Source organism: Balaenoptera ricei, chromosome 2, assembly GCF_028023285.1.
Source record: "Balaenoptera ricei isolate mBalRic1 chromosome 2, mBalRic1.hap2, whole genome shotgun sequence".
NCBI classification, from domain to species: domain Eukaryota; kingdom Metazoa; phylum Chordata; class Mammalia; order Artiodactyla; family Balaenopteridae; genus Balaenoptera; species Balaenoptera ricei.
In genome coordinates, this window is record NC_082640.1 from 37,935,581 (window position 1) to 37,954,678 (window position 19,098).

A 19,098-nucleotide genomic window follows, 5' to 3' on the forward strand; every position below is an offset into this window, starting at 1 on the left:
TTACCTCTGGTGCCTGATGTCGAGGAGTGCAGGGGTATGCTGCAGCAGGGGTGCAGAGGTAGGGCAGAGAGTGAGATGCCAGGCCTCGGCTGCTCTGTGTTCAGAGTCTAGCATGGAAGGCAAGGTGCATTCAGTCCATGAGCCACTTACCACTCTTTCCCGTTGCAGAAGATAGCCCTAGCTTGGGGTTAAAAAGGGTGGCACTGATCCTGCCAGGGCTCGGTTTATGGCTTCTAGCCTTCTGCTGGTTTGGCCTTCTGCAGTGGAAACATGGGTCCCCCTAAGTTGGTATTCACAGAAGAGATTTGCTCACCTCTTTCCCAACTGTTGCCCAATTACCAACACAGAGGATTGGCATCTCATGCTTCCCTCCAGCATCTTTACCACATTGTATTGTAATTGGTGTGTTTACTTGTCCATATCCCTGTTACATTTGTTGGACGTATTTCTGCCATGTCTATCACCAGGGTTTAGTACACAGAAGGAGGTAAATAAATGGGTCCACTACCTCCTCCATCCCCACACTGCTGGAAGTGCCAAATAATATTTTGGGAGCATCCCAGCTGTAATATTTGCTAGTGGGACTTTATACAGGTCAGAGTGACCAAAGCTAGTTTTGCATACTTAACGGCTAGTGAGCCTGATTCTGGCGCTGGAAAAATAGCGCCTTCCACATGTCTTCATTGACAATGAACAGGGGCTGATGTCTGCTAGATCTCTCATCCAGTTGACATTCTTGGGCTGCAGATGGCACCAGGAATGATATGGAATTGCAGCATTCATGCTTGGCAGTGGCCCTAACATCCTGGGGATCAATTCATGGGGCCGAACTGGATGCAGGAAATGAGGACCCTGCTCTTTGGCGGCCCTTCTCAGGAGGACCAATGGGACCAGATTCACACATTGCAGTTCTTGACTGCCCAGCCCGTCCTGGTGAAATCTAGCCTAGAGGAGAAGAGCAGCCCCTTACCACATTTCTTGTGAGGCTGGATGGTGTGGTGGAAGAAAATAAGACAAGAAAAATCTCTTCTAGGCCATGCCCACTATTTAACCAGTTACTCCTTTGGGATTCAACAAAAACAGAGGACCCAACAGGTTTGCTACTAGCCCAGGGAATAGTGAACTTGGTAGCTGTTTTGTTGGCCAAAGATCATTTATTTATGTCCCGTTAGAGCCACAGCACTGGCAGTGCTAGGGAGAGATTACACAGAAGCCGCTGAGGGTGATGGCCTTGTTGTCAGTCATGAGTTTGGGGTTATTGCAAGATAGGAATATAGAGAACAAGTCTCTTGTAAGTGAGACTGCTCTTGGCTGGATGTCATTACTAGAAACAAGGGAGCTTCGGAACACATGCAAAAGCAACCAACAGACCCTTTCCCAAGGCCCAGCATACACTGCTTTCCCAGGCTCCACTGCCAGACACCATCACATTAGCCTCCTTGGCTGTGGCCACCACCATGTGCGGTAGAGCCCTTGTTCCCTTGTTCTATGAGAGGCTGTGCAGGGACCCTCATCCGATACTCATGAAGTTTTTTCTGGCCCCGGTGGCTGGGGTACAGCATGCGGGTGATCTGCTCTACGATACCCAGACTTCTGATGAGATTTTCCCTTTGTAGCAGGGCCTTCATCCGCTCCAGCTCCTCCTCTTCCACAATTTCTTGCGGCTGCATAGTGTCCAGGTGTACTGGTAGCAGCTACAAGGTACATGAGAGATGAATGCAGGATCTCCAAGGATGAGTCCCCAGTCATCAACAAGGATGGCTGCAAGACTCCTGCCCACTCTACCTCCGTACCTTCCCTGGCCTTGGTGGAAGGTTCCCTTTGCTATCCACTTTCTCACCTCCTGTTCCAAAAGGTCAGATTCAACGTACTGATTAGGAACTCATCTCTCGTACAAGAGGAGGAGAGGACAGCAGAGATTCCCTTCTCTCGTAGTCCCAACCCATTTTCCTGCAGAAAAGCAAGAGCTGCAAAACCCCTGACACCTCTTTCTCCCGGTTCCGGTTCCTATAAGCCAAGTGGGTGGAAAGGCCCCTGAGCCGGGCCCTGGATTGGCTCTTCTCCCTTCCTGATTCACCCTGGTTCTGGTCCTTGTTTTCCTTTCGCCTCTTATTGCCTGAGGTCTCCTGCTGTTCCTGCTTAAGGCGGATCTCTTCTAGTTGCTGCCTGACAAGACACAGCAGCTTCAGATACTGGAGAAATTGTGTTAGAAAGGGGGTGAGGGAAAATGGGGATGGGGGAAGAGTAGGAAATTGATCTGTTTGGGGGACTGATGGGAGAGGAAGGAGACGGAAGATGGGGAAACCTACTAAACTCAGTCGTTACGAGTCTGATAGAAGGAGTTCCCTGGCGGTCCAGTGGTTAGGACTCGGCGCTTTCACTGCCGAGGACCTGGGTTCAATCCCTGGTCGGGGAAGATCCCACAAGCCACACGGCGCAGCCAAAAAAAGCGGGGGGGGGGGGCGCAGGGAAGTCTCAGCTTTGTAATTAACTATACTTCAATTTAAAAAAATTTTTTAAAGATTAAAAAAAAGTTTGATAGAATTTGTAACTCCATTCCTCTTTCCTCAAGTGTCTGGCTTCCTCTCCACCCTGCTGAGGAGCAATTCAGCTTCAGGATTTGCCCCCACCCAGGTGGACAGAGGAGAATGTAGGGCAAAGTACCTGGCACACTCCTCTCTGGCCTTGGAAGCAGCAGTCTCCCGGAAGAGGGAGCCGTTGTGCTTGAAGAAGGGCGTACTTCTCCGTGTCAGGCCCAGGGTAGAACCGCCAGTATCCCCCCCAGGTGGGAATCCTCATAGCGTTCCTGGTCCAGCATTGCTGCATGGGATGACACAGTTTGTTCTCGCCTGTTGAAACCAAGCTCAGGGTGAGTCAAGGAAGGACTGTGAGAATGTTCAGTAGGGAGAGGAAGGCTGGCTGAGGCTTTGAGAACCTGCTGCTAGCTTCATGGCCTTTCTGGCCCCGCCCATGTGGCAAAAAGCTGCCAAGCCCATCTGTGGCCAGTCCCACCTGTGTGTAGCTATGAAAATAGGCTTGACTTTCAGAAATCTGGTTTTCATCTTAAGTGCAATGGTGTCCACTTGTAAACTAGCACTCCAAGTTATCATAGTCTTTTAGGTTTCTGATTATAGAGTAGTATATGTTAATTACAGAAAATTTAGAAGAGCAAAAAGAAGATAAAAACCTCTAATCTTACTGTGAAATAAGCATATTGGCTATGAGCATGGACTGTAGGGCAGGACTTACTGAGTTTGAACCCTGGCTTTGCCACTCATTACTTTGTTCTTTCTTTATTCCTTCCTTCCCTTCCTTCTTTGTTTTAGATGAAAATGGGATCATATAACATTTTTAAATGGCTGCCTAGTATTCTGATTCTATGATTGTACTGTTTTTTAAGTCCAGTAGTTTTCAACCTTTTTCCCTCATTGAAAGACATGTGCACAGTCCAGTCTCATGGAAATACCTAGGGTATTTACAGTTATACTTCACCTTCATTCACACAGACATTTGAGTGCCTATTGTGTGCCAGGTCCTCAGGATATCATGGCAAATCAGATACACACTGGCCTGCATATCGCAATGCAAGTGGTGAAAAGTGATGCTGTTACAGGAATAATCCTCGCTCTACTCAAGTTCATTTTTATTATCATTAACAAATTATAATTGAGTATCAGCAACACATTACCATGTTTGTAACCCATCTTACAATGAAAACAACAGTGGGTAAACAATACTGATTTAAACAATAACCTATTATTGAATGACTAAACTGTTTTCTCTGTTTCATAATTATAAACCTTCTTAGGTAATGGTTTCTAGAGGAGATTTGTTGAAAATAAATTTAAAAAAAAGAACAAACCCCATAAAGTTCCTTACATACTAATAGGAAATAGCTCTAAAATGCATTGGTAAGTAGGGTACAGACAGTGTGAAAGTTATGCTATTGTCTGGGTAAAGGGAGAAAAACAATTTATATAAATACATGTATATATGTGCATTAAATGTTTGTGAAAGTATACACATGACCCAGGGAACATTGATTGGCTCCAGGGAGGAAAACTGAGTAGCTGGAGGAGGAGGGTAGGAGAGAGACTATTCACCATGTCTTTGGAATTTGCATAGATAATGCATCACTTATCTATGATATGTGGTGTATTATCGATGCCAAAAAAAATGTTTTTAATAGCTAATCAGCCCCAGACTGCCTTCTCCATCTAGAGAAGGACTTTTACTCTCAGGAAAGTAATAACGAAAGAAGGTAAGTTACACAACTAAACACACGTCAAACACCTGGGGCCCCTGGCTTCTCTTGGCTGTTGGTGGCACTGGAGAAGCCGCTTCTTGACTCGCCGCTTATCCTCTTCTATCACCTTTCTTTTGTCACAGCCCCGGAGGTTGACAAGGGTCATGGCATCACAGAGAAGTGCATCCTTCACTTCTTGATCAAGGTGTGAGTCAGTGGTGAAGCTTGGAGAGTGGTTTACCTGCCGGGAGGAGTCATTATCCATTCCCTTCCTAGACCACCTGAGCACATCATGATTCTTGCAGGCCCAGCTGGAGGTTCTAGGAGAGACACCCCCCTCCAGTGGCCTCAGCCAAGGAAGCTGGATGTTCTGACTTCCAAGGCCACAGGACTCTGCCAGAGATCCCTCCAGTGCGTAGGCTGGTGAGAGCAAATCAGACAGCCTGACTCTATAGCTATAGTGTCCTTAAAGGCAAGGCTTACATGAGGAACTTTTGGGATCCAAAACCTGGGTTCCTATGGTGGAGGCCAGAGACCACCAAGATTGGATTTAGCAGGTCAAAAGTGCAAATGTCTTACACCTTCTGCTAGATCCTATCCACCCTAGTGCCTCTGCATCCTCCATTCTGTGTTCTACCACCTGAGTACACTCCTATCCCAGGTGACCTGTTCAGGGGCAGACCTTGGTTTTGCAAAGCCTGGGAGATAATCCTCACCTCCAGCAGCCAGGGTTTCAGCTTGTGGTCCAACAAGATGTCAAAACCGAGGATCTCAAAACAGGCACATGTACCTCCACTCAGATACTGGGGAAGACAGGTTCGGTAGCTGTGGTGAAGAACAGAATGTGCTGAGATGATGGCTTTGATGATGATGTCCTCAGTGTCTCCCCACAGCTGTCGGGGGTCGTAGCTGTGCTCTTGCAGCCAGGCGTTGAGTGTTGACGGCTTCCTGTGAGGCCCAGTGCTCAGAGGAAGACCAGTGGGGCCGGGCTGCAGACAGGAAGCTCCCTAACACTAATCCTAATTCCATGCCTAGGTTCCTTGTGCTTTAAGGGGTTGCCACCAGCTTGGAGCAGGGTTTAATTATAGGGTGGGGTTTGGGGCTGCACTTGGTGGTCAGGCACAAGACAGGGGTCTATAAAGGTTGAGCCAGCTCAACCTCCCAAGGGCCAACTCAGCTCTGCTGAGACTGTGGGGCTAAAGGGCAGAGAAAGAGGAGAAAACAGAGTAGGGCATACCTCTTACTGCCCACAGCATCATTCCGGACAAAATTCTCATTGTGTTTGTTGACGGCATAGTTGGCCAGATGCTTGCAGATGTCATCCCAGGAAGAGAGTGGCCCTGTGGTCAGGCTACTTCCATGCAGTTCTTCTCTCCAGCCCTTCGTTGCCTTCTGATTACCTACCCCTCCCCTGGATGGCTCATCTCCTGTCCCTCTTCACGGAGGACTGTCCTGTAAGCTCCTGGGGAAGGGGCGTGCCCTTCCTGCAGGCATGGCTTCTCCGCAGTCAGCACCCCCTGAATGCTGTCCTTCCAGCCAGGTGCCAAGGCGCTCCAGGCTTCACCCCTTGTTCATGTGTGACAAGCTAGCTGCGTGACAAGACCCTCTACCTGGTTTCTCCACAGAACCTCAGCACTCGTGGCAGTGGAAGAGAAGAGGGTGCTGCCCTGCACCCTAGTGCTGCTGGCTGGCCTCTTTTCTTTTTTTTTTTTAGAATTTTTTTTTTTTTTCTAAAGAATTTTTTTTTTTTTTCTTTTTGATGTGGACCATTTTTTAAAGTCTCTATTGAATTTGTTACAATATTGCTTCTGTTTTACATTTTGGTTTTCTGGCCAGGAGGCATGTGGGATCTTAGCTCCCGGACCACGGATCAAACCCACACCCCCTGCATTGGAAGGCGAAGTCTTAAACACTGGACTGCCAGGCAAGTTCCCCAGCTGGCCTCTTACCAGGTTGCTGTGGCTGGGCTCCACATAGGGCATGGTGGCAAAGCGGGCCAGACCCTCCTCATACATGAAGGTCCGAAGAGGGTCACAGGATGTGATCAGGACATAGATTCACATGTCAAACTTGAAGCCATCAATGAGGAAGGGCTGAGAGCATGCAAACCCACCAGGGAAAAGTAATGATACAGTGGTCCCTCAGTATCTGCAGGAGACTGGATCCAGGACCCCCACCCCCCATGGATACCAAACTCCACAGATGCTCAAGTCCATTGTATAAAATGGTGTCAGCCCTCCATATCCACGGGTTCCACATCTGCAGATATGGAGGGAGGGCCGACTGTACTTTTGAAGTACTTACTATGTACCATAAAGTGTTGTAAGCGCTTCAAATACATAATAACTCATTTAATTTTCACAGTAACCAAAAAAAAATTTTTTTTTCACTGTAACCATATAAGGTAGTTACTGTTTTTATGCCCGTTAACAGATGAGGAAACTGAGGCATGGAAAAAGTTAGAAATTTGCCCAAGATCACACATCTAGAAAGTAGAGAAACTCAGGTTCAGAGCAGGTTGGCTCTGAACCATGGCCCATGCTACCTCCCAGATAACAAGGATGGCAGGAAGGATAGGAGCCTAAAACTGTCTTCCTCCCTGGCTTTGGGGGAGATGAGGCACCCAGTGCTGGCAGAGGGACCTGGTGGTCCTGAGGCACCCTTCACCTTGGAGATGTATTGCTGGCAGATCATATATTCTCCTGGCTTGATCTCCCATGGATTTCGGGTGATGAAGATGCCACGTCCCTGACAGCCCCTGTCTGGCTTACAGATATAAGTGCGGGTTTTTCGCTGATGAACATAGGACTGGAAGTCCCCATAGCTATATGCAGAGGAGGGTGGTGGTCAGAGGGTTTCTGTGCATGATGGCTGAACCAGGACCCTGGGGAGTTCTTCCTGCTGTCCAATCCCTGCTCTTCCTGGAGTACTCAGTCTCACACCTACTTTTCTCTTTTTCTTTTTTTTTACAAATTATATAGTTGAGGTACAACATTATATAAGTTTCAGGTGTACAATATAGTTATTCACAATTTTTAAAGGTTATACACTATTTATAGTTACTTTAAAATATTGGCTCTATTCCCTGTGTTGTACAATATATCCTTGTAGTTTATTTTATACATAATATTTTGAGACCTACTTTTCTTTAACTGTCTCTTTTCTTTTCAGCTAAAACTTCCCTTCTACTTCCGTCCCCCTGAGACATTCTAGGTCCCAGAGCCAGAGTCTGGTGGGAACTGAGATGGCGAACCCTTTCCTCCCCCAGAATCTCAACCTGGGGAGCCAGGCTCACTCACTCTGCAGGGAGGCACCAGGTGCACAGGAAGATGTTGCACTCAGTAGGACAGAGTTTCTGCATGCAGTTGAGGTTCTGAGCCAGCAGATCTTTGTGGCAGATTTCTGTCATGCCAGGGAAGTGGTTGATTTTCTGAAACAGAGCCAGTTGGTTATACTATCGCCCAGAGTAAGGGGCAGTTCCTGGGGCCTGAACATTCCAGATAGCAGTGGAGAAGGACTGGGGAGGTCAAGGGAGAAGTCACAGTGGAGGTAAACACTGCACCAAGTCCCCAAGGGAGAAAAGGAAGGTTCCCTAAGGCAGGTGAGAAACTGCCACTTGGCCTCTCCCCAAAACACACATACACAGCAAGGTTAGCAAATGAGGGGCGGTGAGAAGGGCTAGCCAGGACCTTGGGCCTTCTAGCCACCTTATAACATCCCTCAGACTACCGGGGACTAGCCCTATAGGAATAACTGGTGCGGAATAACACAAAGCAAATGAGAAAACATTTCCCCAAAGAGAAAGGAAACTAAGGAGCAGCCCCAGGGAATGCACGGCAGTGGCACTCTCAGAGGGCAAAGCGTTGCCAGGGTGGCCTGCTGGAAACCCCCGCTGCTCTGGCCCTCAGGGCTGGGAGGTTCAGTGCTCTCTGGTTTTTCCCCGTATGAGCTGTGTGAACTGAGTATTTCTGAGCCTTAGTGTCCTTAACATAAGGATATCTTTTGGGAATTCCCTGGCGGTCCAGTGGTTAGGACTTGGTGCTTTCACTGCAGGGGGCACGGGTTCGATCCCTGGTCGGGCAACTAAGATCCCACAAGCTGTGGCCGAAGCCAAAAAAACAAAACGAAACAAAAACATAAGGGTATCTTTTTGAGGATGTAATGAGGTGAGAATGTAAAAGCACTTAACAGTGTCCGACCTCAATAAATGCTGTTATTGTTACCCTCATCTCACAACTGCTCTCTGCATGCCCCTTCTTAGGGGCTTTTTAAGCGCTTCTAGCAGTCTCTCGCTCTTGCTCTTCTCCCATAATTCGTGGGATAGGTGATAGTCTCAGCTCCCTGCTTGGCTTCCCTCAAAATAAGCCTACAGACACTTTTAAATTATTTTATTGCTAACCACCACAAAGACCCAATTAGAGGATAATAAAAATACCATGAAGAAGTAAAAGCTGGGGCTTCCCTGGTGGCGCAGTGGTTAAGAATCCGCCTGCCAGTGCAGGGGACACGGGTTCAAGCCCTGGTCGGGGAAGATCCCACATGCGGCAGAGCAACTAAGCCCGCGCGCCACAACTACTGAGCCTGCGCTCTAGAGCCCGTGAGCCGCAACTACTGAAGCCCGCGCGCCTAGAGCCTGCGAGCCGCAACTACTGAAGCCCGCGCGCCTAGAGCCTGCGAGCCACAACTACTGAAGCCCGCGCGCCTAGAGCCCGTGCTCCGCAGCAAGAGAAGCCACTGCAATGAGAAGCCCGCGCAACCGCAATGTAAAGTAGTCCCCCCAGCCCCCCTCCCTCCAAGGGGCGAAGAAACAAAGACCCAATGCAGCCAAAAATAAATAATAAATTAATAAATTTATTTAAAAAAAAAAGAAGTAATATCTTCTTGTGGACCCTGGTCCATCTTTCCTGACTTTCTTGCTGCCCTGCAGGACCCCACACTGACTCTTAATGGATGTGGAGTGCTAGGCTAAGCTGCTTAGAAGGCTGGATCATTCAGCTGGCTCTACTGTTAGCTCTGAAGCTCCCAGTCTTCCCCCTAAGATAGGCTCACCTGCCCTGGAGGGACCAGCTGAGCTTGCTTCCAGGCAAGCAGCATATATTGAGATAGGATGTGCCCAGCAGACACTTCCTTCAGATAACAGAAGTTCCCTACGAGACCCACGAGGAGAATATTTCCATTGGTGCAGAAGCCCCTGGCCATGGCCTTTCCTGCTCTGCACAGGGGTATAGCCACCAAGAAAGGCAGCCTCGGGTGCCTGGGTGCAAGGGTAGGAGTAGTCATTCTGGGGCATAGTTCCTTTAGGATCTTGGGTCTGGAGGTTGTACCTGAAACCTCTTCATGTCCATGACTCATTCCAGTGAGACAGAGCAGTCTGTCCAGTACACAGTCCACTCTTTGTCCTCCCCCACCTCCTTCAGGCCACACATTTGGGCTGCCCGATGCACTGTGGAGAGAGGGAGGTCAGTGGAGCCAGCCTGGGCACTGGCAGCAAACCTTGGGACTGTAGCTGGGTTGGGTAAGGAACAGACCTGACCAGAGAGCGGGATGAAGAAGGAGGTAGTTCTTACCTCAGCTCTGCTTACCTCAGTTTAGTTACCATTGCGACAATTCCAAGTTCATGAGGCTGTCAGGGCCCTTCCAAAATTTGACAGAAAACTAGAGACTGGATCCCTGTTCCTGTCAGTCCTCTCAATTAGGATGGTTTCTGGCCTGCAGAGCTGACCCTTGGAAGGGGTCACACTGGCGCCTCACACTTCGGGGCACCCGTAGCACAGATGCCAGTGGGGATGAGGGGAGGAAGAAATGACTAACCTAGCTGGTGATTCTTTTTTTTTTAATTGCTGAAGCCACCTCAAAAGCTGCCTTGAAAAAACAGTTTTAGCCTGGTCTCATCTCATCTCTGGTAAAATCTGGGGTGTGGGGCGGGGAGGGATGGTGATTTTTGTCATTTTTTTTTGTTAGCTAACTGGAGATTCCTACTCTACCGCTGAGACTAACTGGAACAGTGATGTGTCAGCTACTGGTAGCTGAGCCAGGGGGCTCAGTACAGGTTATAGGTCAGCCTAACAAGATCCAGGGGCTGGGAGCAGATTGGGGAGACCGTCTCCAGAGTGAAAGCCGCAGCCCTAAATGTCCTCTTATGCCAAGTGGTGTGAGTGACGAGCTGGGTGCTTACCACTCTCATACTTGCAGTTGGTCAGATTGATGGCCAGGGGTCTGGAATGGAGGAATAGCAGAAATCAGGCAGAAGGAGAGAAGGACCCTGGGCTGCCAGGCACCCAGAAGAAGAGACACCCAACAGATTAACAGTGCAATTCATTTTCTCTAGAAGCCACTTACAGCAAAGACCAGGATGATATAAACGTGCTGAAATTCTAAACTAAGCCAGACCGAGATTCTGAATTTTGTTTTTGTTGTACAAAAAGCCTAATGATCTCCTGTATTTCCTGTTCCCTTTCCTAGGCTAAAGGGAAGACTTTGGATCCCAGCCTGACTGCTGAAGGGCAGAGGGCTACTCTCTGGAGCTGGGCAAGTGAGGGGGTCCAGGGAACGGTTACCTGTGTTTCCACCTTCTCTTTCTCCTCCCAACTTCTAATTCATCTGGGTCAGCTGGGGTTATGATTTTCTTTGGTATTTTCTTGGCTACAATGGATAAAGGAACTCCATTCCTAAATACATTACAGTCAGCCTTTGAGAGTGCCTGCTGAGAAGGGTTAGAAGGGATGGTAGCTTCCCCTTTAACACACTCCTCGGATTCCTCTTCTTCACCATAGTCTTCCTCTGATTCACTGGTCTTACGGGTACTTGGCTCCATCCTCTTAGATTCTGAGGAGAGAGGGGTGGGAGTGAAATGTATATGACTTCCCTCCAGGCCCAGGAAGGCCGGCAGGAATCCACCCAAGGACCTTCGTGGTGTTATAAGGGAATGTTGCTGCTCCTTCAGAACAGAGCAGTCTCACTACAGAATGGGATGTTTCCAAACAGGTAATGGGGTCCGTGGGATGCCTATGAGATGTTAGATTCGCTGACAAGTCCCAATTATCCAAGATCACTCCATACAATACTCTGGGGTGCATGCAGGAGCGGAACTGAGTTGGCAGGGACCATGACCATAGCTTTTTTGTTCTTGAATGTTATGGGGGATGGCTGGGGGTGCTGGGGGGAACTTCACTTTGAAAAATAGAGCTGAAGACCAAAGGTCGCCTATGCCAGCCTTTTCCCTGTCCCATGATTCAGTTTCTCCTTACAGACACACTGGGGTCAGGCACCCAATGGCCAAGACCCCCTGGGCTCTGACAGCGGAGGGGAAGCCCCCGGCGGACACTGCCCACCCCAGGTTCCGAGAGCGGAGGGGCTGCCGGGTCCGCCCCTATCGGCCTGGTGCTGGACTCAGCTGGTCGCTCACGACCGCCCTTCGGCCGGCTCCTGCTCCTTCCCGGGCGTTGCTGGGCCTCCGGGACCGCCTCCTTGTTCCACAGGAATGGTTGTCCCCGGCGATCGCGAGGGGGGCCCGCTCCCTCCTGCACCCGGGGTTCACACCTATCTTGGAGATCCCGGCGGCGCCGCCTTAAGCAAGCAGGCAGCCGCCGCCGCCGTCGCCATGGACACGAGGGCGGCCCCCATTGGAGAAGCGTTTTGGGGCGGGGCCTTTCCTAGAACCACACCCACTTGGGCGCCAGCAGAGGCCATCTTGGGCGGGTGCCTGAGACGTTTGCCCCCGGGCTGCAGTAGGAAGCGCAATCGAGCGCCCGACAGGATTCTTGCGGCAACTGACCCGATGCGTGATAGGACTTTTAGTCCTCCCGCTTTCACGCCAGTTCGCACGAGCTCCACCCCAACCCTTTCCTGAACCCGCGGGCCAAGCTCCCGGAATTTGGCCAACTCAGTGTTCGGGAGGGATACCTGCTTGCCTTCCTTCAGTGTTTTTAGTAACCATGTCTAGCGCAGTCCCAGCACTTGGGAGGGACGGCCGTGATTATCACACGTGCCCTGGAGGTGCTCATCAGACTGCTCCTTTACTGTCGCCATCTTTTCCTGATGTCCATCCACTTTACCTCTGATTGCCACTTCCACCAAACTCCGCCCAATTTGTCACTTTTAAGATTATCCCATGTGCCTAAATCTAAAGGACACTTAAAAAATTTTGCTCCTCTAAAAAGACATGTACATTTTCCGATTCATAGATTTCTTGACCTCCCTTCAGTGTATGATACTCTATTACTCCCTCCTTGAAATGCTTTGGAGTCCCTTGCCTTTCATGACGCACATTTTTCTCACTCTTTCGACAAATATTTAACGTTTCAGGCACTGTTATAGTACCTGAACCATCATCATTTCTTGCCTGAATTGCCACCATTAAGCAGCCTCTTAATTGGATTCCCTTATTCTATTCTTCCTTCCTTCATCCATCCATCCACTGCAGCTTAAGTATTCGCCCTAAAATGCATATTTGCTACTCCCCAATTTAAAACTCTTCAAGGTTTCCCATTAGATCAAGTCCAAAACCCCTTAGTACAAGAGACCCTCCATCAAAAAAGAAAACAAACACACAAAAAGCAAGCAAAGCCGTAGAGAGGCCCTGAGCTGGACTGTCCCTTCTTACTTACCTACTGTGCTCAAAGCCCAGGGCTCTGGATACAAAGGGTCTCCTAAGTGTTCCATATTCAAGCTCAGAAAAAGCTTCCATAAATCCCCTTCTTGACGATTCACAAAGTATACGTGGCTAAGAAGTACCACCATAAAGAAAACCTATTTGACTTTTACTTTTTGTGGAAAAACTTATTTGGGGCCAGAGAAGGCTTTCCTCTAAACATTAATCCTAAGGAAAAACTGGGGAAATCCTGGTATTTGAACTCATCACCTTCGACACACAAAGTCCACTTTGCTCTAATAGTCATCTGCACTCCCTTCAGAGAGTGAGCGAGCAAAATAAAGTGATGTTATTGGAGCCCATATTTGCAAAGGCTTGCACAAAGAGGCATTAAGCTGAAATTACTGCAATGTGCCCAAAACATGAGGATGACCAAAAATTGTTTATAGGAATTTAAATGTTAAACTTATTTTCTTATGAAATGGGTTGTGATGCATATTCTGCTTCATCTCAATGAGACTTTATTAACATGGCAGTCACACGTGCACAGCCCCAGCTCAGCTTCAGGTGTCTGACTGCCTGTGTTGCAGTCCTGACTCCAGTACTTTTGAGCCATCTGACCTTGGACAAATTACTAAATCTCTGTCAGCCTCCGTATCTTCCTCTGTTAAATGGGGTTAATAAGAGGACCTGCAACTTTCAAGTTGTGAGGACACCTTGTTTTCACATGAAATGATGTATGTGAAGAACACTCAGCTCAGCTTTGGGGCTGAAGGAAAATTCAAGGTGGCCAGGTAGGCGAAGAATGTGCTATAAATAGGGCATATGGATGGAGGGGACATATGTAGGGGCAGGATGAAGAAATACAACTCAGTGGTGGGCAAAGGGAGAACAGGCAGAGAGGCAAGAACAGAGGAAGTGATAAACTATCACTTTGCTAAGATTTGATAAGAAAGGAAGAGAAAAGTTGGCATATACAAGTCAGGAGTGTGTTAACTCTTGCACACACTCTCTTCTTAACAATAGGTTTGACATCCCTGAGGCTTATCTAAGAAGAAAGTTGAAAAGCAGCAGATACATCCATGAGGGCTCATTCATTCGATTTATTCCAAGGTTCCTCCTCCTTAAAGAGACCACTTACCAGTTCTTTATCCTTCCCCTTAGGCTGAGACAGGTGAGAAGGCATTCATGAAAGTGCCCACATGACCATGATGGACAGCCTTCCGGAAAGAGACTTAGATCGGTTACAAAATAAATACTTCTGGAAGGATTACTGCTCCTCCTTGGCTATCAAGGCCACCAGTGCTGCCTGCACCTCTCCTGCCTGGGCTGGGGGCAGCAGACAGTCCCGGATGACGGCCAGAGCCGCAGCCTCTGTCAGGCTGCTGAAGTCCTGGGACGTTTTGACAGGGAGGTGCCCGGCCAGCTCACAGAGGGCAACATTGAAGGCCTCGCCTTCCTTTATCCCAAAGCTGGACTTCCGGGCCCAAAGAATTACTCGGACCCCTGTGAGGGCTGAGGAAGATGATGTCTTTCCAGGTGGAGCCCCCCGGGTCACAAACAAGTTATGTGCAATCTCGTGGTCAGTCAGATAGTCAGTGGCCCGACATACCCTGCTTACCAAGGCTTCCAAGTCGGGCCCTGGCCCGCTTGTGTAAAAGAGGAAGCCAGGAGCTGGGAGGGCCTGGAGCAGGTGCAGACGGCCCCCAGGATCCAGGGGTTCGCTTGGGGCCCCCTCCACAGGCAGTCTGTGGGCCAGGTAATAGCCATGCAGGTGGAGGTGGTTCACTGAGGCCAGGCCGCCCAGGCTGTTGAAGCCGACTCGGAAGCCTGGGTGTGAGCTCAGCAGCACAGCTTCAACCCCGGCCTGCAGTGCCCCTGGCAGCAGGCGCTGGGGGAGCCCTCGGGCGGGCTCGGGCACCAGCAGCACGTGGCCCCACTCCAAGGGGCTGACATTGATCACCACAAGGATGTCGTCTTGCTGGAGAGCACTGGGGAGATCGGGCTCCCGGTGCAAGCGGAAGAGGACTTCTCCTGGCCGGATCTGGTTGAAGTTAAACTGTTCAGGGTCAAACGCCTGCCTCACGCTCCTGATGTTCTGGGGGCTCCTTCTTTGCACACCTCGTTCCACATTCAGCTGAGCCACAAAACCCACGGCACCAGGGAGAGTTTGGGTCTGCAGCTCCCCCAGACAGTAGCGGAACAGCCCCAGCTCCATTCGCTGCCTCCAAGCCAAGCAGAGGGCAGAGTCAAAGCGAGACAGTGGCAGAGTGTCCAGAAGGCTGGGTCCGTTCCTTGGCCACTGAATCCCTTTTGGCACGAGTTCCTTCTGCCCATAGACAAAGTCAGGAATGCCGTGCCCTCCCCAGTCCTCCTTGTTTGGAGGTAGCAAATAGGAAGTTTCATTTGAACCATGTGGAATAGCCATGGGGCTGACCTGAAACAATCATAAGGTGAAAAATACATGATGCTATCCCATTTCCAAAGATTTTATTTTTATTATTTATTTATTTATTTGGCCGTGCCACACAGCTGGCGGGATATCAGTTCCCCGACCAGGGGCTGAACCTGGGCCACGGCAGTGAAAGCCCCAAATTCTAACCACTAGGCCACCAGGGAACTCTCTTATTTTTATTTTCAAATAACCTTTACTTTTTGCTCTGATTAGAAAAGTAATATATGCCTCTGGTAAAATATTTTGTAAACACAGAAATCACTTATAATTATCACCTGCAGATTAGCATACGTTTTTACTGAATTAAAAATATAAATCAGGGCTTCCCTGGTGGCGCAGTGGTTAGGAATCCGCCTGCCAATGCAGGGGACACGGGTTCGTGCCCCGGTCCGGGAAGATCCCACATGCCACGGAGCGGCTATGCCCGTGAGCCACAACTACCGAGCCTGCGCATCTGGAGCCTGTGCTCCGCAACGAGAGCAGCCGCGACAGTGAGAGGCCCACGCACCGCGATGAAGAGTGGCCCCCGCTCGCCGCAACTGGAGAAAGCCCTTGCACAGAAACGAAGACCCAACACAGCCAAAAATAAATAAATAAATAAATAAAATAAAAAGAGTCAGAATCTATCACACTTATTAAAAAATATATATAAATCAAATTCTTTCTCTTTCTAAAAATTATATATATTGAGTAAACTTTCTTAATGGATTAAAAAAATAAAGATAAATTACAACCCTTATTCCAGTGCCCAGGGAAAAATCACAATTTACATTTAGCCTCATTTTCATATGTAGATGGATCTTGACCTTTTTTTTTTGCCTCTGCCATGTGGCATGTGGGACCCCCGACCAGGGATCAAACCCATGCCCCCTGCATTGGGAGTGCGGAGTCTTAACCCCTGGACCACAGGGAAGTCCCGGATCTTAATTTTTTTTTTTTTTTTTTTCCGGATCTTAATTTTTTAACAAATCTTCAACTGTTGTACATTTAGGTTGCTGCCAATTTCATACTATTATATGCAATGTTGTGATGAACATGCTGTGTATCTATCTTTGCAGATGTTTCTATTTTCCTTTAAAATAAAATCTTAGTAGACCACTGGTCAGAGTAGGCTCATGGCTCAGGCTTTTGATATATAGTCTGTCAAACTGCCCTCCAGAAAACTGCACCGGTGTTCCAGTGCATGAGAATGGCCAAGGCTTCAAAGCTGACCACTCCTTTGTGGGAACAGCTTTTCTACTGTTGTGTAGTGATTCCAAATGGCCATGCATAGAACCATTTGGGTGAGGATGGCCAATCATAAGTGCCCTAGGCCAATCCTTTAAGGCAGAAATATAGGTGCATGTCTTCATCTCCCACTGGGCCCCTGGAGCCCTGTGGACCCAGAGGTGTCAGGGAGACGACCTGCTGTTGGCCCAGATGGGACTTCAGAATGAAGCTTACCTCAGTAGAGTTGCCTCAGTACAAGTTTGGGTACCCTCAGCTCTGCTGGTCCAGAAACTTCATATTAGTAAAACAGAAAAAACAAAAAACATACAAAACAACATATTAAAAGTCAAGCTGAGTTTAATGAATATAGAGTTTCAGTTTTGTAAGGTGAAAAAGTTCTAGAGACTGGCGGCACAACAATGGGAATATACTTAACACTACTGAATTGCACACTTAGAAATGGTTAAGGTGGTAAATCTTATGCGTTTTTTACCACAATAAAAAAATTTTTTTTTAAACTCGAGCTAAGCATAATATTGACAATAAAACATAAAATCTTTAATTATTCTATTGAAAGTGAGCCTAAGACATTTCTCCAAAGATACACAAATGGCCAACAAGCACATGAAAAGATGCTCAACATCACTAATTAGGGAAATGCAAATCAAAATCACAGTAAGATACCACTTTACATCCTTTAGGATGGCTGCTATCAAAAACAGAAAATAACATGTGTTGGCAAGGATATGGAGAAATTGGAACCCTTGTGCACTGTTGGTGGGAATGTAAAGTGATGCAGCTGCTATGGAAAACAGTACAGCAGCTCCGCAAAAACTTAAAAATAGAATTACTATATGATCCAGCAATCCCACTTTTGGGTATATATCCAAAAGAACCAAAAGCAGGGTCTCAAAGAGATATTTGTACACCCATGTTCATAGCAGCATTATTTACAACAGCCAAAAGGTGGAAGCAACTAAGTATCCATCGATAGATAAATGGATAAACAAGATGCGTTATATACAGACAATGGAATGTTATTCAGCCTTAAAAAACAGGAAATGCTGACATGTGTTACAACACGGACGGACCTTCAGGACATTATGCTAAGTGAAATAAGCCAGTCACCAAAGGACAAATATTGTATGAGTCCACTTATATAAGAGACCTAAAGTGCTCAAATTCATAGAGACAGAAAGTAGAATGGTGGTTCCCAAGGGCTGGGGGGAGGAGAAAATGAGGAATTGTTTGTTGTTTAATGGGCATAGAGTTTCAGTTTTTCAAGAAGGAAAGAGGTCTGGAGATTGGCTACTAAACAATGTGAATATATTTAACACTACTGAACTATACACTCAGAAATGGTTAAGGTGTTAAATTTTATGCTACTTTTTTTTTTTTTTTTTAACTTTTGAAGACTGCCATATTTTTTTTTTTAATAAATAAATTTATTTATTTATTTATATTTGACTGTGTTGGGTCTTTGTTGCTGTGCACAGGCTTTCCCTAGTTGCGGCGGGTGGGGGCTATTCTTCGCTGTGGTGCACGGGCTTCTCACTGCAATGGCTTCTCTTGTTGACGAGCATGGACTCTAGGCGAGTGGGCTTCAGTAGTTGTGGCACACGGGCTTCAGTAGTTGTGGCTCACGGGCTCTAGATCACAGGCTCAGTAGTTGTGGCACACGGGCTTAGTTGCTCCGCGGCATGTGCGATCTTCCCAGACCAGAGCTCAAACCCGTTTCCCCTGCATTGGCAGGCGGATTCTTAACCACTGCACCACCAGGGAAGTCCCTACGCTATGTGTTTTTTTTTTTTTTTTTTTTTTTTTTTTTAAATTTATTTATTTATTTAATTTATTTTTATGACTGTGTTGGGTCTTCGTTCCTGTGCGAGGGCCTTCTCTAGTTGTGGCAAGTGGGGGCCACTCTTCATCGCGGTGCGCAGGCTTCTCACTATCCCGGCCTCTCTTGTTGCGGAGCACAGGCTCCAGACGCGCAGGCTCAGTAGTTGTGGCTCACGGGCCCAGTTGCTCCACAGCATGTGGGATCTTCCCAGACCAGGGCTCGAACCCGTGTCCCCTGCACTGGCAGGCAGATTCTCAACCACTGCGCCACCAGGGAAGCCCCCCGCTATGTGTTTTTTAATCACAACTTTTAAAATGTCAAGATGGTAAATTTCATGTTATGTATATTTTACCACAACTTGAAAAAATTTGAGTCTCAAAATAGATTTAAGAAATCCAACAATTTGCTGAGCTAAACCTAAGTATTCACTTACTCTCTCATTCACTCATTCATTCATTCAGAATCAATGCCTACGTCATCCCCACTGTTGACATTCTGGGGCTACCTCTTCTGTGCAGCCTGCTCCACGTTCAGCTGAGCCACAAAACCCAAGTATTTATGAAGTAACTGCTGTGTATGAGGCAATGGGAAAATGGTAGCAAATAAAGAGAACAAAGTCCACACATATCCTTATGGAGCTTACATCCTGGGGTGGAGTCAGATGATAAGCAAAAGGAAAATATTAACTACCCATGGTGATAGCATTTTGTGGGAAATAAACAAGTGATACAACAGAGGGTGACTAAGGGGTGGGATCA

General features: G+C 47.8%; 2 protein-coding genes across 2 annotated transcripts in view; both read right to left on the bottom strand.

Annotated features, from left to right (window-relative positions):
* On the bottom strand, positions 1–14,068 carry TTLL13 (tubulin tyrosine ligase like 13). Its single transcript, XM_059912468.1, is given in 17 exon segments — positions 1–257; positions 630–945; positions 1,509–1,694; positions 1,986–2,166; positions 2,665–2,736; positions 2,738–2,781; positions 2,783–2,849; positions 4,294–4,487; positions 4,963–5,194; positions 5,484–5,570; positions 6,197–6,339; positions 6,914–7,070; positions 7,546–7,676; positions 9,571–9,689; positions 10,422–10,462; positions 10,804–11,071; positions 13,978–14,068. Coding segments are annotated over 16 exon segments (2,484 nt in total). The 5' UTR covers positions 11,061–11,071; positions 13,978–14,068.
* Positions 13,920–19,098, bottom strand: part of GDPGP1 (GDP-D-glucose phosphorylase 1) — a 16,784-nt gene continuing 11,605 nt past the window's right edge. Inside the window, exons 3-4 of the mRNA XM_059912467.1 lie at positions 16,735–16,791; positions 13,920–15,273 (exon numbers count right to left, since the gene is read on the bottom strand). Coding sequence (XP_059768450.1) covers positions 14,107–15,264 — 1,158 coding nt within the window. The 5' untranslated portion in view covers positions 15,265–15,273; positions 16,735–16,791 and the 3' untranslated portion in view covers positions 13,920–14,106. The remainder of the gene's footprint in view (positions 15,274–16,734; positions 16,792–19,098) is intronic.